Here is a 22,327-nt window from a genome sequence, read left to right on the forward strand (position 1 = left end):
AACAGAGCGAGACTCCATCTCAAAGAAAGAAAGAGAGAGAGAGAGAAAGAAAGAAAGAAAGAAAGAAAGAAAGAAAGAAAGAAAGAAAGAAAGAAAGAAAGAAAGAAAGAAAGAAAGAAGAAAGAAAAGAGAATTATAGGTTTTGGGGCCAGTCCCCAGGAATGTGACCTCTGGCTCTACCAAGAACTAGCTGCCTGACCCTAGGTGAGCTGCTTAATGTTCCAGCTTATTTCCTCATCTAAAATATGTAAAAATGGCAATACCAATATGGGGTTAAGATGAGGATTCAAGGAACCAACACCTTCAAAGGGCCTGATACAGGATGTTTGGCACACAATAAGCTCTTAAAAATAGCAATTTTCCAGCTTGGAAAACATGGCAAAATCCTGTCTCTACTGAAAATTTAAAAATTAGCCGGGCATGGTAGCATGCACCTGTGGTCCCAGCTATTCAGGAGATGGGAGAATTGCTTGAGCCGGGAAGGTCAAGGCTGCAGTGAGCTGTGATTACACCATTGCACTCCAGCGTGGGCAACAGAGCGAGACTCTGTCTCAAAAAAAAAAAAAAATGTTAATTATGTTTATTGTACCACTATTATGGAAGGATCAGGAAGAAGAAGAAGATTCAGCAAAGGAGACCGAGAAGTGGGCATCAAAAGGTCAGGAAACAGGAACTGTGAGAGAGGGATGTCATGGAAACGGAGGGACAAGATGCCAGAAAGCAGGGAGATTGTGTAAAAGGGCACTCAGAGACTGGTTTCTTCTAACAAGATGAAATAACAATTTCTCATCTCATAGCGACCAATGAGAACGAAGGCAGAAAGGAAGAAAATAAGCCCGTATCTTTAAATGAAGGCTGTCTGACACAAAATTCTCTAACAGCCTTTTAGGTAACTCTATTCATCTGATCTGAATGCCCAGGTATCCAGTTAGGAAGAATGCATATTTCTTGAATAAACTAAAAGCCAGTGTCACACAAAGTTAAAAAAAAAAAAAAAAAAAAAGCCGGGGGGAGGGTGAAAGGGGATGAGTCACAAAACAGGTTTTCAAAGCAGTGAAAGCAGTAGTCTGTACTAACCGTCCAAGCTCACTCCAGTGAAAGGGAAGGTAGTGGTATGGATAGGATTTATTCATTTTTCTTTTCATTTTTCTACTCCCCCTGGTAATAGAAAGAAATAGCAGCATAATCTGTGTCTTTGGACAAATCACTCAACAAGTGTGAGCAGGAAATGGAACAATATTTGAATCTGGACTAGATGAGAAGGGTAAATATCACCCAGGAGTAGATTTAGGGAGGAATTAAGGGTTAAACTCTATGCAAGCTGGAGAGTGTTGGGGGCTTCTTTGGCTTTGGGGGCCTAGGTGGAGCTGCCTCCTATCTGGGGGTGCACAAAGAGTCCCTCTTGGCTCTGGAGAGACTGAGATTGCTGCCAGGGGCCCAGAGATGCCACAGAAGGATGCAAGGAGTGGCCTTCTTGAGTCTTTGCTCCTGACTCAGTTTTTGTTAAGCTAAAGGGTCAGAAGCTGAGGCCTGGCGCGGTGGCTCACACCTGTAATCCCAGCACTTTGGGAGGCTGAGGTGGGCGGATCACCTGAAGTTAGGAGTTCAAGACCAGCCTGGCCAACATGGCAAAACCCTGTCTCTACTAAAACTACAAAAATTAGCCAGGCACAATGGCGTTCGTCTATAATACCAGCTACTTGGGAGGCTGAGGCAAAAGAATCGCTTGAACCCAGGAGGCGGAGGTTGTGATGAGCCGAGATCGTGCCACTGCACTCCAGCCTGGGCGACAGAGTGAGACTCTGTCTCAAATAAAAAGGGTCAGAGGCAGAAGGGCCCTCCCAGTCTCCTTTTGGCCATGAGGGTAAAGGAGGCTGAGGCTTAAGGTAAACATTGAATGCTGTGGGGAGAAGGGAAGGGAGACTGGGCAGAGCACAAGAGACTGAGCCTCCACACCCTCCCCCAGCAGCTGTATGTGGCTCCAGGAGGGCAGTGGGGTGGTGGTTGTAAGGTCAAATGGTGGGGTCATGAGTGGAGCAGGGGCCATAAGCCAGGGAGTAGCTGAGAGCCTGTTTCTGGAAAGAGAAGCACTTCATGCCAGGTTCTTGGCATGGCATCCCAGGGAAGACTTCTTATAGTGCCTGGCTACCACTCCTTCCTCGGGGCCTCAGCCTGAACCCTCTTTGTCCCCACTGAGTGGGCCATCAACTGCCAACATAATCAGAACCCCAATACCCCTCCATGGGACCTTCAACCTGAGCCATTTCTGGTACAACACCGCCCAGAGACCGGTTTGAAACCCTAGGGTCTATGATATCTCCCAGGCTCCCTGTCCCAGTCAATGTAGTTGTGAATTGACTGGTCACAGCACTCTCTCCTCTCCCCTGCCTATCCAGCCCTGTGCTTCTCCCGACACACCAGCACTCACTGCTGCATACTCTATCCTCCCAGCTCCGTGGAGCCCCTATTTCCGGCAGGGCAGACTCCCTGAGGGTCCCAAATCTGCATATTCATTTCACACTCGACCCCCGCCTTAAGTGCAACAATCTCCACCCCACTCCCCAGCCTTGTCCTGCTTGCAAAAATGGGGACCTAGACACCTACAAGAAACATAGGGACCTTTGGGGCCTGAGGTCACACACAAGTCCTCTTTTACCACCCTCCAGGATGAGACAAGGAGGTGGTCCCTCTTTTCTCTCCCTCTCCCATGAATGCCCTTGGCTCTGCTCACATAGAGTGCAGAGCTTCCTGGCTTTCCAATTCCCATGTTCCTTCACATGCCCCAGCAAATATATTGCTTTTCGTGCCTCCCAAGCTAATTTGGAGTCCGTGGGGTGCTGGCGTCCTCTAGCACATAGCTTCAGAGTTTACAGGGGGAGGTTCCACACCCTCAGGAGCTGAGCCTGCTAATGCTGAGCTCCCGTGAGTGGCTGCTCTCTTTTCCTTAATTGGGGAGGGGGCAGAAGGTGGTGTCAGCCCACGGGAGAGATTCCTTGTTGTGACCAGGACGTTGTCCAGAGGCAGCAACAGCAACAATGATCTAAGGAATCTGCCCAGATGAAGGAGAACTGCCCATCCCCAAAGTGAACAGAAATGGAGCCCCTGGAATCCCCATATTGGGCTATTACCCCAGCACCAGACTCCCCCGTCCCGTCAGACACCTGAGTATATCAGAGAAGAAAGCACTGGTGTTTTGTCAACAAGTGGGTGTCACAATTTGACTCTCTGAGCCAAGGGACAGGTTAGTTGTGGTAAGGGAACTCTGTCCTTTTACCTTTGGGAAATATTCTCAGCCCATTTCTTATTTTTTTTTTCATCTGCAAAATGAGGTTGATTAAAAACTCCACCTCAGAGTACAACCCCCTTTACAGTTTACTATATTTTTTTTTACTTCTTCCTAAAATAACAACAGACACAATAAGGTAGATTCTGATATATATATTTATTGACATAGAAAGAAGCTCACAACATATATTGTTTGGTGAAAAAATACAGAGTATAGAACAGCACTTATATTTCATCACTTTTATCTATACATATATCTATCTGGGTACATAGGTATAGGGAAATATCTAGAAGGGCACTCATCAAAGGGTTGACAATGATTACATAAGGGTGGAGAGATTTGGGTAATTTGTACTTCACTTTTTGTACTTTTTTATTGTTCAAAGATTTAACAATAAATTGTACCACTTTCACAAAAAATAAAGCTGTCAAGGAAATGGGCACACACAGAAAACAGACCCGTAGGCTGCAGGGAGAAGGAGCAAGGACAGAGGTCAGGCTATCTCCCTCCAATGTGCTGGTATCCAAGACCCTTTCTCCTCCACCCCAAAAGATAGCCATTTTGTGGATTAATTCATGCAGTTAGAAGCCCCGCCCCCACCCCACCCCAGTTTTCCCACTACTGGATGCTGAATATAGGTAAGGGTTCACTGAAACCTGGGGGCTGGTCCCTTAGAGTGGCTCAGAGAAGTCAATGTATTGGCCAAGGAACCCTCTTGACCTCTCCATCTCGGTATGGGTCAGCTCCTGCAGGGTGATGATCAAATTCTCAAAAACCTGGGCCTTGTCAGTCTCGTTGTCACAGGTTTCTTTTGAGTGGCCCTCCACACCACAATAGGAACATCGGATTGTGTGTTTTCGCTTCCTGGCTCTACGCATCTCCCCGGGACCATTATTCTTATAGCTAGAACCACCACTGGTGGAAGGAAACTGAGCCCTGGAACTGTGGGGGGAATCAATGAGCAGCACTTCATCCTGAGGTCTGGCCCTGTCTCTGAGGGGAGGGGCACCCCAGTATGGAAGTGGAGGGTCCTGAGACTCCACCAGGATCACATCCTCATCGGAGTCGTCGAGGGTATCATCTATCTCTATTACATTGCAGTCAGCACTGTCGATCACTATCGGTGGGGAGCCCTGAAATGCCACAGGGCTGACTGCCCTCTCCACCATTGACTCAGACCTTTTTGTCCGCTTCCGTCTAATACAAGCATCATCCCAATCCTCTTCCTCCCTTACCATTCTGATTAACTCCAGAAAATTGGGAAGCCGCTCCTGCTCATTTGCATACATCCTGAGAAAATCCTTAAGTCTGAGTCGGAGGTCCCTACTCAGCTCACCGCCTAAAAGAAGCTGCTGCAAACGAGTCCGGTTTGCATCTTTCTCAGCTATGATGCCTGCCTGAATAGCGTTCTGGAGCTGCACCTCTAAACGGATCACGTAAAGGGAGGTTTTCTCCCCTTGAGCTTGTAAGGTGTTAAAAAATTTACCATGGACAGTCACACTGCTTTCAGACTCCCCAAACACCAATTTCATGGCTCGCAAGAAATCTGCCACACTTAGGTTAGGGTTGGTCGCCTGAAGCACACGCATGACCTCGCGGGCAGGGCCCCTAAGGGTTTTCATCAAGCGCTTGAGCTTTTCCTCCTCAGACATACTCCAATCTGGCAGGACTCCATTGACTTGGGTCAGCCAGTTTTCAAAGGTTTCTTCCCCCTGGGCTGGCACCACCCTCCCCGAGAACAACTTCATGTTTCTGTCTGCCATGCTGGCCATTATAGGACCGAGACTTCTCCCCAGGGACCTCAGCATGGAAAGGGCCCAAGGTGGCAAGGGTGCGTTCTGCCGCCGGCTGTTACCGACACGTGCAATGATGCTAGCCATGATTGACGACGATAGGGTATCTGAATATAAGATGCCTAGACTTTTTAGAAAAGCTTAATCTGCAGGCAGGAGAGGAGAGGGGGTGGCTCTGCCTTCCTATCTCAGCAGGGGCTGTAAAAAAGAAAGGGGGGCTGGTTAATAAGGGAGCGGGCTGCAGCTGCATTCTCTCCCTACCTGAATATCCTGCAGTACATTTTACATTTGCCCACTACCCTAAAAATAATCCTGTAGGAGACTGGCACTTACAACCTCCCAGAGCTACCCGATGCCTGCGTGCTAGCAAGGTGCTTTCTGCAGCACGCAGCAAGGTGCTTTCCACATCCACCCCTCCCACCAGTCTTCCAATAGGGAGGGCAACTGTTGCTTCAAATTCTAGGTGTAGCAGTGTCTGGAGCTGATATTGGGCTCTCCAAATAGAGTACAATGATCGCAGATTTGTGGAAATAAAATCTCATTAACCTCATGGTCTCTGGTCTCAACCACACCCCCTTCTCAAAGTGCCCCCCACCCCCGTCTCCCTCGTTATTTCTCAGATTCTTACACGAACTCTGAAACAAGAGCGCGCCTTTATTTCATTTCCAGCCTCTGCAACTAGTGCCGTCCGTGGGAAAGCTCCTCTCCGGGTACGGTCAACCTCTGTCCACAGGGGGTCGCAGATCCGGGTCCTCGAGGTTTCAAGATTGCGCCACAGCGGAGAAGGCCAGAGAAGGGAAGGGTTAGAAGCAGCTTCACCCGTCATCCTGCTACCCACAACCTCCGCTGTTGCCAGGCGAAAAATTCTCTCTGCCCGCTCCTGACTATAAGCCAGAGACCAGCCCCCCACCCCCAGCATTACATCTCCCCCAGGAAGCCGTCGGCCTACCAGCTCTGCAATCAGCTGCACAGAATTCAAGTTCAGATGCGGCTTTGATGGCCTGCCACCGAGAAAGGGAATAGGAGTTGGACACACCCACCCACATATTCCTCCCAGAAAGAGATGAGTAGATGCAAAGGAGGTTTGAAGCAAACAGCTTGAGATTCCTACCCCCCCGCCCCGCCGCTACCCCTTGCCTCTCCCCCCCACCCCCAAATCCAGGCAAATCCTACCCAGTCCGCAGTATCCAGGTGAACCCCACCTCCTCCCTCAGCGCAGCCGGGCCACGAGAGTACTCCTACCCCTGTCTCGCAGTCACCGATTCTCCAAGCGGGGAGCCGCCCAGTACTGGTGGGTCTTCCCCCACCCCTCTCCCCGCCGGGCAATCGCACCCCGCTTCTTTACCTGTGCTCCGCTGGTGGGCAGCTGATGCTCCCGCGTCGCCAGCTGTAGATTCTGCCTTCTGGTCTCCTCCGCTCTGCAGGGGGCAAAGAATTGAAGCCTCCTGGGCTGCTAAGCGACCAGGGGCTGCCCGAAGGAGCTGCTTCGCAGGGCCGCCCAACCGGGGGTAGCCGAGACGAGACAGCGCGGTTCCTGAGGCAGCCGCGGCGGCTTTTATCCTCTGCCAGCTGAGACAAAAGAGCGTGACGAGCGGGCCAGTGCGGCCAATCAGCGAAGTGCGGGGGCGGACGCCCCGCACAGCCTTGGGCAGAGGCGAGTTTTCGCCCGAGGGGGCGGGGGCGCAGCAGGCCCGCGGAGCATCAAGTGCAGCTTGATTAGACCGATGGAGCCAATCTGCCTGTTACCAGGGGATTTGCGACTCTTTCTTCCTCCCCCAACCCTTCCCTTCTCCCTGGGCTCAACGCTGCATCTTAGGCCAGGTGCATTAAACACGAACTGGGTCCAAAATCAAGTGAATAATAAAAGCTCTTCACCTTGGTATAGGGGAAAGAGGGGGAAGAGGGGAAGGGGCGGGAAGAGCATTAGCACGTGCATTGCGGAAACAGGCTTTTACAGACATCTCTTTTATTGTGAAGGAATTATCAGTATGTCCATTTAACAGAGCGGAGAGCTGGAGAACAAGGCTCTCAACAAATACCCATTCAAGTATGGTTGCAAGACATCAGAGTCATTTGGGGGAGCTTGTTAGAAATGCGTCTTCTGGCCCGGCGTGGTGGCTCACACCTGTAATCCCAGCACTTTGGGAGGCCGAGGCGGACGGATCACGAGGTCAAGAGATAGAGACCATCCTGGCCAATGTGGTGAAGCCCTGTCTCTACTAAAAATACCAAAAAAAAAAAAAAAAAAAAAAAAAAATCAGCTGGGCATGTGGTGCGTGCCTGTAATCCCAGCTACTCGGGAGGCTGAGGCTAGAGAATCGCTCCAACCTGTGAGGCGGACGTTGCAGTGAACCAAGATCGCACCTCTGCACTCCAGCCTGGCGACGGAGTGAGACTCCGTCTCAAAAAGAAAAGAAAAGAAAAAAGAAAGAAAAAAAGAAATGTAGGCTCTGGGCCCCAACTCTGGTGGATTCAGATTTACTAGGACTAGGGGTTGGGGTGTGGTTTTATATTTAGTATTTTTTTATTATTATTATACTTTAAGTTCTAAGGTACATGTGCACAACGTGCAGGTTTGTTACATATGTATACATGTGCCATGTTGGTGTGCTGCACCCATTAACTTGTCATTTACATTAGATATATCTCCTAATGCTATCCCTCCCCCACCCCACAATAGGACCCAGTGTGTGATGATCCCCTTCCTGTGTCCAAGTGATCTCATTGTTCAATTCCCACCTATGAGTGAGAACATGCGGTATTTGGTTTTCTGTTCTTGCTATAGTTTGCTGAGAATGATGGTTTCCAGCTGCATCCATGTCCCTACAAAGGACATGAACTCATCCTTTTTTATGGCTGCATAGTATTCCATGGTGTATATGTGCCACATTTTCTTAATCCAGTCTGTCACTGATGGACATTTGGGTTGATTTAGTATTTTTAACCAGCCCTGCGGTTGGTTCTGAGGTGTAGCAAGGTTTGTGAACAAGTAAATGAGCCTGTCTCCAATATCTGTCCACAGGTATCTGTGGTGAAATGCAACTCCAGAGCAGATGTGCCTACCTGGAATCCATGATCTTCCTGAAATTGTATGCAAAGATTTTGGACTCTGTGTGAAGCTAAATAATGGTCACCCAAATGTATGAAGTCCTAATCCCTGAAACCTGTAAATGTTACCTTATAAAGTAAAACGGTCTTTGCAGGTGTGATTAAGTTAAGGCTTTTTGACTTAATTTTCCGGGCAGACTGAAATCTAAATCACAAGTGCCCTTATAAGAGACGGAGAGTCGGTGCACTGAGAAGGCAATGACCAGAGATTAGTAATGTGGCCATAAGCAAAGGAATACTAGCAGCCACCAGAAACTGGAAGAGGCAAGGAATAAAGCACAGTCCTACTGACACCTTGAATTCAGCCCAGATAAACAGATGTTAAGCTTCTGGCTTCTAGAACTGTGAGAAATTAAACTTCTCTTGTTTTAAGCCAAGTTTGTGATAATTTGTTACAGTGCTGTCTTAGTCTGTTTGGGGTGCTATAGCAAAATACCATAGACTGGGTGGTTCATAAACAACAGAAATGTATTGCTTATAGTTCTGAAGGTTGGGAAGTCCAACTTCAAGGTGGCAGCAAGGTTGGTTTCTCCTGAGGCTTCTCTCCTTGGCTTGCACATGGCTGCTCTCTTGCTGAATCTTTTCATGGCCATCCTCTCTATGCATATGTGCCCCTGGGGTCTCTCAGTGTGTCCAAATTTCCTCTTCTGATAAGGACACAAGTCAGATTGGGGCCCACCCTAAGGGCCTCATTTTTACCTTAATTACCTCTTTAAAGGCCCTGTCTTTAAATACAGTCACACTCTAAGGTACTGAGGGTTAGGACTACAGTGAATTTGGGGAGAACATAATTCAGCCTGCAGCACTCCATTTTCCCTTACTTCTGGTTCTGGGAAAGCAAGCCTGCCTTCTCTCATGTAAAGTGTGGTTAAGAGACTCCTGTGGGAACTTTGCGGGGTCAAGACCATGTGCACTTGGACTGCCCAAGTGCAAAGGAGTTGCTTGTTCTTGACTCCTGGTGTTTGGAAGTGAGTGAACAGTCTGATGCCTTTCAGCTGCTGTTAGGTTCAGCTTCAGCCTGCCAAGGTACTTTACCTGCTTCTTTCTGCCTTCCTATTTCCAACTCCAATACCTAGAATTCTTTGGAGTAAACAATCTACATTTAAAGACAAAGCACCTTCATCTCAGGGGCATGACCTTTCTCTTGTGGATGGAACACTGGAATGGTGGTGGTGGTGGGTGGAGGATTTTGGAGGTGCAGAGAAGGCAGGTTGCTTACTTCACATAGTCGGGGGTGATGCTGGTAATAGCTTAGGGGTTTTCTTCAGACTCTTGCTTCTGCTCCCCAATACTATGACATCTGACCCTGGCCTCTAAGCAGAATCTTGTTCTGCATTTAAATTGGCTTTATCGCCAAATCAGGTGTTCTTCAGTTGGACCTGGTGGCATCAGAAAGGACGAAGACTGTATCTCAGAGCTGTGCAAAAAATTTTGATTGTGTAAAGGTGCCTGGGTTGGGTTGTCAGAACCAAGCGGAAGTCTCTTCATATAGGGCTTGGAGGACCATTTGCTAAACTGGCTCCAGTTGGATACAGAGCATACCTTATCTCTGGCCTCGTATTATAGGAGAGGGGTTGAGGGTAAGGGGGCTTCCAGTTACAAGAATTCTAGCTCTGGTGGTTCTAAGGAGACCACATTTCATTTTCCAATTGCCAAAAACAAAACAAAACAAAACACCAAAAAAACCCCTTCAAATCCTGAAGGTTCAGAGCCAATGCCTTCAGTTGAAAGAATAATAACTCCCTTTTGTTGCCTTCAACCTCTGTGCCAGGAATTTTCCATCCTTATCTCATATAAGTGCCTCATCATTCAGATAGGCATTGTTATTCCACCAAGGTTTCTGAGAGCATATGGTCACTTCAAACTCGGGCTTTGGCTCAGGGATATCATAGACTGGATGGGGGTGCTTATGGGAGATGCTGCACATGTTAACCTGGCATTCTAAAGGCAGCATCACTCACAAAAGTTTTCAAAAAGAGGATAAAATAGTTATTTTTAGACAAACAAAACAGAGATTTTGTAACCAGCAAACCAAGCTAATGGAAATTCTGAAGTATGTTCTTCAAGAGGAACATGACCTTAAAAGAAATAAATACAGGAAGGAATGAAGAGCAAAGAAGGTGGTAGTACGTGGGCAATGTAAGAGAACATTGGCAGGAGAAAAAATCAGAAAAACATCTATTCTCCTTTTTAAAAAATCAACAATGTATCATACAATCAGAAAAAATGTCAGGAAGGGCTTAAATGGATTTCAACTTTTCTAAGGGGCTGGTATCATATTGGAAGTTATTTAGGTATTTATTAAATTTACATTCTGATAAGGTAATTATATATCTGGTAATTAATAGTATGTGACTATTAAAAATAATAGCAACAGGATGTAAATTTCCAAGCTATTGATAGTAGGGAGGGGAAAAAGTTGAATAATCAACACAAAATTTTCAATTTTTTTAAAATCAAGAAAGAAATATAAATGGGATGAATAAAAGCACAAGATAAAATTATAGCTTTAAACCCAAATATATGAATAATTTTATTAAATGTTTATGATCCACAACATCAAAAAAACCAAGTAATCCCATTTAAAAGTGAGCAAAGGATCTGAACAGACATTTCTCAAGCAAAGACATACAAATGGCCAAGAAATATATGAAAAAATGCTCAACTAATCATCAGGGAAAGGCAAATCTAAACCACAGTGACCCCAGTTAGTATGGCTATTATCAAAAGACAAAAATTAAAAATTGTGGCAAGGATGCAGAGAAAAGAAAACTCTTATACACTGTTGCTGAGAATGTAAATTAGTACAGCCACTATGGAGAGCAGCTGGGAGGTTCCTCAGGAAACGAAAAATAGAGCTATCATACCATCCAGAAATCATATGATATATAGCCAAAGGAAATGAAATCAGTGTATTGAATGAATACCTGCACCCCCAGGTTTATTACAGCACTATTCACAATAGCCAAGATATGAAATCAACCGAAATGTCCATCAATGGATGAATGGATAAAGAAAGTGGAGTATATATACACAATGGAATAGTATTTAGCCATAAAAAAAGAATAAAATCCTATCATTTGCAGCAACATGTATGGAACTGGAAGTCATTATGTTAACTGAAATAAGCCAGGCACAGAAAGATAAAAATTGCATGTTCTCATTCATCTGTGGGGGCTAAAAAAGTGTATCTCACAGAGGTAGAGAGTAGAATGATTGTTACCAGAGGCTAGGAAGGGTGTGTGTGGTGGGGAGGGTTGAAGAGAGATCAGTTAATGGCTTAGATTAAAATAATATGTTATAGTGTTCAATAGCACAATAGGGTGACCATAGTTAAAAACAATATGTTGTATATTTCAAAATAGCTAGAAGAGAAGATTTGAAATGTTCCCAACACAAAGAAATGACAAATGTTCAAGGTGATAGGTATCCTAATTATCCTGGATCATTAAATATTATATTCATGTATCAAAAGATCACATGTATCCCATAAATAGTATAAATAGTATGTATCAGTAAAAGGATTTTTTAAGTTACAAAACATAAAAGATTTTAAGAGCTAAATGCTCAAATTTAAAAATATTATCAAATGGGATTAATAAACACAACTACATGCTGTTGAAAAGAGACAAATCCAAAATATAAGGGTACAGGTAGGTTGATAGTAAAAACATGGAGACAGATAAATCATACAAAGAATATATAACAGATAGAAAACTTGTATAGCTATATTCGTAGCAGACACAATATACTTAAAAGCAAAAAGCATTATGAGAGATATAAAACGTTATTTTATTATTATAAAAGTTTCAACTCACCAGGAAGTTTAGCAAATTTGAATGATTACGCACTGATAACAAAGCCTTGAAGTATATAAATGAAAAATTAATTTGCTAAAGGAGAAATAAGCAAATATAACATTAGAATGGAAAGTGTTACCACACCTCTCTCAGTAGTTGATCAAGGAGACAAAAAATGTCTCTAAGGATATAGAATTTTGAACAATGTTATTAATAACGAACTAATAGTCAATGTATAGAATACTGCAGCCAACAACTACAGAATACACATACAACACACTTTTAAAATTTGACCATATGTTAGGCCAGAAAGCAGTCCTCAACAAATTTCTGAGAATTAAAATCTGATTGCAATGCAAGTAAGTTACAAACCAATAATAAAAAGATAACTGGAAAATGTCAGTATGTTTGGAAACCAAGATACATACTCTAAAATAACTGATGAGTCAAAGAACAATGATAGTGAAATTAAAAATATTTTTTGCTGAACAATAATGGAAATACTTATATCAAAAATTATGGGAGCTGGGTACAGTGCTGCATGCCTGTAGTCCCAGCTACTCAAGAGGCTGAGACAGGAAGATTGCATGAACCTGGGCAACATAGCCAGACCCTGTGTCTAAAACAAAACAGAACAAAAAAACCCACCCTTGTATCTGTAAACAATGATGAAAACCCATGAGTTAATGAGTTAATGAATTAATTGTCCATCTCAAGATGTAAGAAAGCAGGCAAAATAAGCCCAATAAAATTTTTAAATGATATGATAAATAGAAATTAGTGAAATAGAAAGCAATATTATAACACATCAAGAATGTCCTCTCTTGCCACTTCCATTCAACATTGTACTAGGGGTTCTAGCCTGGGAAATTAGACAAGATAAAAATGAAATAAATGACATCCAGATTGGAAAGGAAGAAATAAAACCATCTGTATTCATAGATGACATCATTTTGTACATGGAAAATTCTAAGGACACCATTGAAAAACTATGAGAACTAATAGATGAGTTCAACAAGATTGTAAAATACAAGATTGTTATACAAAATTTAATTCTATTTCTATACACTAGCAATGAACAATCTAAAAATGAAATTAAGGAAACAATTCCATTCACAATAACATCAAAAATACTTATGAATAAATGTAACAAATAAAGTGTAAAGCTTACACTAAAAATCGCAAAACATTGTGGAGGGAAATTAAAGATATAAATAAATGAAAGACATTTGATTATCCTGGTTTGGAGGGCCAAATATTGATAAAATGGCAATCTACAGATTGATCTGTAGATTCAATGTTGCATCTAGCGTAATTTCAGCTGGCTTCTTTGTAGAAACTGAGAAGCTGATCCTAAAATTCATACAGAAATGCAGGGAGCCGGGTGTGGTGATTCACACCTCTAATCCCAGCACTTTGGGAGGCCGAAGTGGGCGAATCACTTGAGCCCAGGAGTTTGAGACCAGCCCGGGTAACATGGTGAAACCCTGTCTCCATTAAAAATACAAAAACTAGCCAGGCATGGTGGTGCAAGCCTGAGCCTGTAGTCCCAGCTACACAGGAGGCTGAGATGGGAGGGTGGCTTGAACCTGAGAAGTGGAGGTTGTAGTGAGCAAAGATCACACCACCGCACTCCAGCCTGGGTGACAGAGTGAGACCTTGTCTCAAAAAGAAAGAAGAAGGAAAGGAAGGGAAGGGAAGGGAAGGGAGAAAGGAAGAAAGGAAGAAAGGAAGAAAAGAAAGAACAGAAAGGAAGAAAAGAAAGAACAGAAAGGAAGAAAGAAAAAAAATGCAGGAGACCCAGAATAGTCAAAACAATCTTGAAAAAGAACAGAGTTGGAGAACTGACACTTCCCAATTTCAAAATCTACTACAAAGCTGCAGCAATCAAAATTGTGTGGTCCTGGAATAAGGATAGATATATAGATCAGTGGAATAGAATTGAGAGTCCAGAAATAAACTCATACATTTATGGTCAGCTAATTTTTGACAAGGATGACAAGACCATTCAATGGGGAAACAAAAGTCCGTTCAACAAATGGTGCAGGGACAAATGGATATCACATGGAAAGAATGAATTTGGATTACCACCTCACACCATGTACAAAAATTAACTCAAAATGAATCATAGACCTAAGTATAAAAGTTAAAATTATAAAAATTCTTAGAAGTCATAGAAGTAAATCTTTGTGTCTTTGAGTTAGGCAAAGCATTCTTAGATATGACATCAAAGCATAAGCAACAACAACAACAACAACAACAACAAAAAACAGATAAACTAGACTTCATCAAAATTTAAATTTTTTTTTTTTTTTTTTTGAGATGGAATCTCGCTCCGTCACCCAGGCTGGAGTGCAGTGGCACGAGCTCAGCTCACAAAATTTAAAATTTTTGTGCATCAAAAGACACTGTCAGGGCCGGGCATGGTGGCTCACACTTGTAATCCCAGCAATTTGGGAGGCCGAGGCTGGGGATTGCTTGAGCTCACGAGTTCAAGACCAGCCTGGCCAACATGGTGAAAGCTGTCTCTACAAAAAATACAAAAATTAGCCAGCAGCATGTGGCATGTGCTTGTAATCCCAGCTACTCAGGAGGCTGAGGTGGGAGGATGGCTTGAGTCTGAGAGGCAGAGGTTGCAGTGAGCCGAGATCGCGCCACTGCACTCCAGCTTGGGTGACAAAGCCAGACCTTGTTTCAAAAAAAAAAAAGACACAGGAAGGGGAAAAGACAATCCACAGAATGAAAGAAAACATATGGAAATTATATATCTGATGAAGGATCTTTATCTAGAATATATAAAGTAGTTTTATAACTCAACAATAAAAAGACAATTTTAAAACGGACAAAGCATCTGAGTAAACATTTCTCCAGAGAATACGTATGATATACAAACAGCCAATGAAAAGATGCTCAACATTATTTGGTCATCAGGGAAATGCAAATGAAAACCACAATTGGATACCATTTTATACTTACTAGGATGGCTATAATGAAAAAGACAGATAATAATAAGTGTTCAAAGTATGGAGAAATTGGAATCCTGAAATATTGCTCACAGGAATGTGAAATGGTGCAGTCACTTTGGAAAATAGTTTGGAAATTTCCTCAAAAGGTTAAATATAGAATTACCATATGACCTAGCAATTCTATTCCCAGGTGAATACCCAAAAGAAATCAAAAACCTATATCCATACAAAAACTGGTATAGTAATATGCATAGTGTCATTATTAATAACCAAAAAGGGGAAGCCACTCAAATGTCCATCAATTAATGAATAGATAAAAGGAAAGAAGTGCTGTTACATGCTACAACATGGGTGAATCTTGGAAACATTATGGTAAATGAAAGATGTTCACACAAAAGGCCACATATTGTATGATTCTATTTATATGAAATGTTCAGAAGAGACAAATCCACAGATATAGAAAGTAGATTAGAGGTTGCCAGGGGTTGGGGGGAGGAAGGAAAAGGGAGTGACTGCTAATAGGTACAGGGTTTCTTTCTGTGGTGATGATAATGTTCTAAAATTGATTGTGATGATGGTCATATAACTGAATATATTTAAAAACCATTGAATTGTACACTGTCAAAGGATGAATTTCAAAGATGTGCACTATATCACAATAAAGATTTTTTTAAAAAAATATTTACGGTGTGGATCCATTTATATAAAGTTCAAACAAAGGTGAGACTAAACTATATTGCTTAAACATGCATGCAGAGATGATCAAAAACTAAAAGAAAGTATAGTACTATTCCTATAAAAGTCAGGCTAGTGGTTCCACCTGGGGATGAGAGAAGAGCTTTGATTAAAAAGAGAACCACAGAGGGCTTCTGTGGCATCCTAGTGTTTTATTTCTGATCGTTCTTGGTGGTTACATGGGTATTTCTTTTCTAACGATTTGTTAAAATCTACATACATGTTTTATGCACATTTCTGTATATCTGTTCTGTTTTCAATAAACTGTTTAAATTAAACTCATCACCTGAGTGTATGTGGACTACACTGAATTGTTAAAATATTGGACTGAGCCAGGCTATCGATTCCAGATATTTCAAGAAAACGGTTCCTAAATTAAGTGTCCCTAAGATTAAAAGAGGGAATAGGAGTGGAGAGAGTGTTGGGTAGAGGAGAAGGAAGATTTGACTTTCGTAAAAGATGTACTTCTTTGGTTCCTGTGCACAGCACTAAAGATAGGGAATTAGTGGTAAAGCATGCAAGCTCTACAGTCAAACCAAATAGGTTCTGCGTCTACCACTTAATTTTTAGTTTCATAATCCTTCTGGGCCTCAGTTTCCATATCTGTAAGTGGAGATTATAATAGCATCTAGCTAATATGTTACTGTGTATATTAAAGAAGATTATCCTTATAATACCTTGTGAATTTTTTTTTTTAGATAAGGGACCTCACTGTTGCCCAGGCTGAAGTGTAGTGGCCATTCACTGTACTCATCATAGTGCACTGTGGCCTCCAACTCCTGGCCTCAAGCGATCCTCTCACCTTAGCTTCCCGAGTAGCTGGGACTAGAGGTGCCTACCACCACACCCAGCTGAGTATGTTTTTTGACATGTAAGTGCTCTATAACTGGCATCTGTTATTATTTCTTCCTAAAGCGCGTTATGAGATGCATTAATTCTGAGTCCCTGTTGTATGTCTGTTATTGTCCTATTTTCCATTTATTGTAGATATAGTACATGAAAATATTACAATTGCATTTTTTTTTTTGAGACAGGGTCTCACTCTGTTGCCCAGACTGGAGTGCAGTGGCGTGATCTCAGCTCACTGCAACCTCCGTCTCCCAGGCTCAAGCAATTCTCCTGCCTCAGTATCCCGACTAGCTGGGATTACGTGCACCACTATCACCTGGCTAATTTTTGTATTTTTAGTAGAGATGGGGTTTCACCATGTTGGCCAGGCTGGTCTTAAACTCCTGACCTCAAATGATCCACCCCCCTTGGCCTCCCAAAGTGCTGGGATTACAGGCATGGTATGTGTAATAGAAACACACTCGGAGAGGTTAAGTAAGAAACCTAGAGTCACACAGCTTTAAGAGATGGAATAATGTTTCGAAAACAGATCCATCTAATTCCAAAGCCTTTGCACTTTCCACGTTTTCTTGGAGTTGAATATAACCATTGTTAAGTGGGGAATTCAAAGAGGTTTTAACCAAACACTGTTTTATTAAGCTATTTATATGACTTAATAGGAGAAAACATGTCCAAAAGCCTGAGTGCTTTGTGTACTGGGAAAGTTTATATAGTGCCAGTGTACCATTTCAGAGCAGACCTAAATCTCTCGCGTTCCCTAAATAACACCTGGTAAAGAGACGTTCCTAGAAGTTGCTTAAGTTGCAATGATCTGGCAGGTTTTAAAGTCTGGCCAAACCTAAGGAATATAGTGGTAGGATTTCCAGGTCACAGGAAGTGTATTACCAACAGGAGAGCACATGCCACCAAATCTGAGGGAGTGCAGAGTCAAACTCCTAATGGGGAACCTGGCATCCAAAACTGTTATTTTATCAATTCCTCTAATTCTGCACCAGGTATCTGAACACAGGAGAGCGTCCTCCCAGAGCACCCCCATAGAGGGGCCCAGCAAACATTCCAACCAATTCTGCATAGCTGCAACACCTCAAAAAATGTAGTCCAGCCTGCTGGTCTGGATTGACTGAGATGACTGAGACCCAAGTAGCCCTTTGGGAAATCATGGTAAAATCATGGTCCTGGATGTTTCAGAAATCCTTGGTGACTGATCAACTGGACTGCTATGGCAGAGACAAGATCTAGAGAAAGTGGGGGAGGAGGGTGGGGTCCAGAGGCAGAAGTCAGGCTGGAAAGCCCTGGGGGCCCATTGGCAAGAGGGAGACTGGCAAGAAGTAGATCAGGATGGTGGCCATTCTGAATGTGTGTGTGGTGAAGGGAGCACTAAACTACAGCCTGGGGGCCTGGGCTCTATCACTCTTGAGCTAATTAATTAACCTCTGGATATATCCGTTCCCCCACCCATAAAATGGAAATAATAATAGTACCTATCTCATTGGATTGTTGTGAGGAACAGATGAAATCATGGACACGAAAGCACTGTGAAAACTCTCATGGTATATAGAAATATGAAGCTAAGTGTTTACTTGTTTTGTTTACTTGTATAGTCCCAGCACCTGGGACAGTGTCTGTCATATAGTAAGCACTCAATAAACATTCATTGAATGAATAATATTGCACTAGAGTTCAAGTACTGACTGTTTAGCATACTAGATGATCATGACAAGCAAAACTATGAGATGGGCGAAAGTGAGTTCTTGGCCGGATGCAGTGGCTCATGCCTGTAATCCCAACACTTTGGGAGGCCAAGGTGCCAGGGTTATTTGAGTCCAGGAGATCAAGGCCAGCCTGAGAAACATAGGGAGATGCAATTTCTACAAATAATAAAAAATTAGCCAGGCATGGTGATGTGGACCTGTGGTCCCAGCTACTCGAGAGGCTGAAGTGGGAGGATCATTTGAGCCCAGGAAGTGGAGGCTGCAGTGAGCCGAGATCATATCACTGCACTCCAGCCTGGACAACAGAGAAAGATCCCATCTCAAAAAAAAGAAAAAAAAGCAAGTTCTTGCATTCTTCCATTTGGAGCCCTGTCCCCTGTCCCTTGACAGTGCCCTGGAGATATTAAATATCCAGCATCCTCAGCCACCTCATTCTTATTCACCCAGCCCACCTTGGTATCAGTGATGAAAAGAATGATAGCTGCCATTTGTTGGAGGCATGTTATGTTCTAAGTGTTAGGCTTCACATGCAAATTTTCAGCTTGATCTTCAAATCCACCCCCACATTTAATGGCTATTTTTCTTGGGAAAAAAATACATGCTGATGACTCTAAAGAATCAGTTTTCTCATCTAGGTTGCAAGGCAAATCCTGTTATAGAAACTGGCATGATTCCTGTTGGAGTTTCTGTTCCCAGGACTCATCTGGGCTCCACTGAGGCCCAGGCTTGAAATTGTGTGGCAAGGGACCCAACTGCCATAGCCATGCCATCAGGCATAGCTGTGATTGATGGGGGACAAGCGTCTTAATCTGCATGAAGGCACTTAATCTGCTATCCTCTTTCACAACTACATGGCTAGGAAACAGCAGCTGTCATTCAAGCCAGGCAATCTCTCTTCAATACTTTGTGACATTTAAGGAAGCAGATGGAACAACTTGACAAATGGAACAGCTTGTCCAAAGCTGCTCACCTGGGCTCACAAATCCTTCCCCTCAGCCAAGAGATTTTTCATAAAGGAATGCTAATCTCTTTGGCACACTGCCCTTTGCACCCCTACAACCTTAAATGCTGGGGCCACTTAGCAGGTTCAGAACATTGTGGCAGGCTCTCTTATACCACCCCACCCTCCCTGATTCTTACTTCATAGCCCTATCAGAGTTAGAAATAATACAATTACTTGTAGAAGAATTTGATTACCTTTGGACTCCACCAAGTGCCCGTGAATTCCATGAGAGCCAGGTAGAATTGACTTTCTTCTCCACCACTTCCATAGTGCCCAGCTCTGGGCATAGTACAAAGCAAGTGCTCAATCAATATTTATCAAAGTATAAATGAATGAGTGAAGAGCAAATGAGTGAGATAGAAAAGTAGAATAGAATAAATGTGGTAATTGCTCTCAAACCTTTGAAGAGTTGTTCTATGAAAGAGAGAGGATTTTTATTATCTTTTTTTTTCTTTTTTCTTTTTTTTTTTTTTTGAGAAAGAGTCTCACTCTGCCGCTCAGGCTGGAGTGCAGTGGCACCATCTTGGATCACTGCAACCTCTGCCTCCAGGGTTCAAGCGATTCTCCTGCCTCAGCCTCCTGAGTAGCTGGGACTACAGGTGTGCACCACCACACCTGGCTAATTTTTGTATTTTTAGTAGAGATGGGGTTTAGCTATGTTGGCCAGGCTGGTCTCAAACTCCTGGCCTCAAGTGATCCACCCGCCCCAGCCTCCCAAAGTACTGGGATTACAGGCGTGAGCCACCAAGCCCAGCCCAAGATTTTTATTAACTTTTTATTTAGAAATAATTTAAAAATTACAGAAGAGTTGTAAAAGCAGAACAAATAATTCCCATATACCATCTATGCAGATCCCACCAATTTTAAATATTTTGGCATTTGTTTTTATTAGTCTCTCTCATTACTTACATATTAATGTTCTTTTTTTTTAGGAACTATTTGCAGGCAGGTCACAAGCATCATGCCACTTTACTCCCTAATGCTTCAATGCATATTTCCCAGGGACACGGACATTCTTATAAGAAGACCATTACCAAAATTAGGACACTTAATAGTGATGCAATATTGTAATCTATGTCCTTACTCAATTTTGCTGATTTTGAGTGAGGATTTTTTGTTGTTATTGTTCTGTTTGTTTCTCCAGGGCAGAAGGAAGATTAATGGGAAGATACATGATGAAAATGATTTTTTACTCTGGAAGTTGAAGATAGATCCAGAAAATTAGAACTATCAATAAATAAAATGGCCTTTCTCCAAAAATAGGGCACTCCCTGTTGCTGCAAGGATTTAGGCAGAGACTAGATGATTACCTGTTAGGAATGAGGGAGGGGAGATCTCTTCTGAATATGAACTACAGAATAAGCTTTTGTGTGTACTTCTGCAAGCCAGGTGAATTATATGCTATGTACTGGGCTTGATTCTCTTTTTGTCACTTACCATTGCGCATGTCAGGGCTGGTCCTTGGGTAGCTGAAGTAACCAAACATGGCATGGGGTTGAAGCAACCTCAACGTTCCATCAGCCTGCAAATATTTTCCCCTGACATCTTCCACAAACAGGTCAGCCCTGGAATAACAATATTAACATGTATTATGCACTTACAATGGGCTGGGCAATGGTGTAAGTGCTTTGTAAGTGTCAACTCATTAAGTCTCCAAAAGCCATAAGATATAGTTATTATTATACTACAATCCCTATTTTACCGATAAGGCGTCTGAAGCTCAGGTGGGTTCTTGGTATCTTGATTTGGTTCAGGTCTGATGTGTTAAAAGATTTAAGAAATTATGATCAAGTTGTTCAAATAAGTGTATATGGAGATTTTTACAAAGCAATTAGGCTGGGCACAGCAGCTCATACCTGTAATCCTAGCAATTTGGGAGGCTGAGGCAGGCAGATCACTTGACCCCAGGAATTCAAGACCATTCTGGACAACACGTCGAAATTCTGTATCTACTAAAAATACACACAAAAAAATTTAGTGGGTGTGGTGGTGAACACCTGTAGTCCCAGCTCCTCAGGAGGCTGAGGTGTGAGGATTGCTTCAGCCCAGGAATTGAAGGTTGCAGTGAGCTGTGATTGTGTCACTGCACCCCAGCCTGAGCAGCAGAGCAATATCCTGTCTCAAAAAATAAAAAATCGGTTCAATTATTTAAATGAAAAATAAAAATGAAAGAAATAAACCAAATGATAGTATTTCAAGACTTCAAGAACATTAGTATTTCTTGTCTGTTTATGCCTATTCCTATTTTCATTAGGGCAGTCTAATTTGGAGGAGTTTTAGGGGGGTTTCTTTATTTCTACATTTCCTGATTTTTTAGTTGTTGTTGTAATTGATATTTTTAGAAATGTTTTCACTGTAGTTGACATGCTAACTCAGAATGAAAGATTTTCCCAGAGACTGTCCTATGTAAAGCAATCGAATCTCCCTACTGTATTGTCATTGTAGAAGACAGAGGAACAAGGAGGATGGCCCCTTCTTTCCCAGCCTTATGGGTTTCACAGTTTTCAGAACTGTTAATTTCTGGCTAATTCCTACCAATCCTTAAAATTTCAGCTTAAATGTCACATCCTCAGAAAAGTTTTTGCTACCCTGCAAGACTAGGTCAGAATCCCCTGTTACCTGTTCTCACAGCCTCATCAACCTTTTCTTCATCTCACTGCATCATTGACCTTTCCTTCATAGCAATTATCACATTTAAAATGATTGTTTCCTGTCTTTACAGTTAGACTGTAATACAGGTTTCCGAGGGGCCCCATCTATTTTTACTCCCTAATGTACCTGGCACACCATGGCCACTCAATAAATGTCTGCTGAATGAAAAATGAGTAAATGAAGATCCAGTTCCACTTAGGAAAAAGATGTTAGCAAAAGAAAACATAGAACAGTAAATTGTGCCCCTGGAGGCAAAAATGCAGTATTCTAGTATCAAAGATCAGAACCAGGCAGTGACGAAGTCAGAATGAGGGGATTTGCGAGATCTGGCAGAGGGTGGTTCAGGCAAGAACTTTGGTCAGTTGCTAGAGTACAGTAGCAGCAGCAGCATGGAGGATCTCAATTCAGTGCTAGGATGCTGTA

General features: G+C 42.9%; 1 protein-coding gene across 1 annotated transcript; it reads right to left on the reverse strand.

The window, feature by feature from the left end:
- Nucleotides 1-3,424: 3,424 nt before the first annotated feature.
- ZCCHC12 (zinc finger CCHC-type containing 12) lies at nt 3,425-21,169 on the reverse strand. The gene is made up of 6 exons (XM_023198701.1): nt 21,109-21,169; nt 20,690-20,817; nt 6,425-6,497; nt 6,029-6,080; nt 5,708-5,831; nt 3,425-5,277 (listed from the first exon to the last, which is right to left on the reverse strand). The coding sequence occupies exon 6, from the start codon at nt 5,164-5,166 to the stop codon at nt 3,958-3,960; it is 1,209 nt and encodes a 402-aa protein (XP_023054469.1). The 5' UTR covers nt 5,167-5,277; nt 5,708-5,831; nt 6,029-6,080; nt 6,425-6,497; nt 20,690-20,817; nt 21,109-21,169; the 3' UTR covers nt 3,425-3,957.
- Nucleotides 21,170-22,327: the final 1,158 nt, after the last annotated feature.

Source organism: Piliocolobus tephrosceles, chromosome 12, assembly GCF_002776525.5.
Source record: "Piliocolobus tephrosceles isolate RC106 chromosome 12, ASM277652v3, whole genome shotgun sequence".
Lineage (NCBI taxonomy): Eukaryota > Metazoa > Chordata > Mammalia > Primates > Cercopithecidae > Piliocolobus > Piliocolobus tephrosceles.

Excerpts from the sequence above, each read along its gene's own strand:
- ZCCHC12 (XM_023198701.1), bottom strand. The coding sequence starts at position 5,166 with ATGGCTAGCATCATTGCACGTGTCGGTAACAGCCGGCGGCAGAACGCA.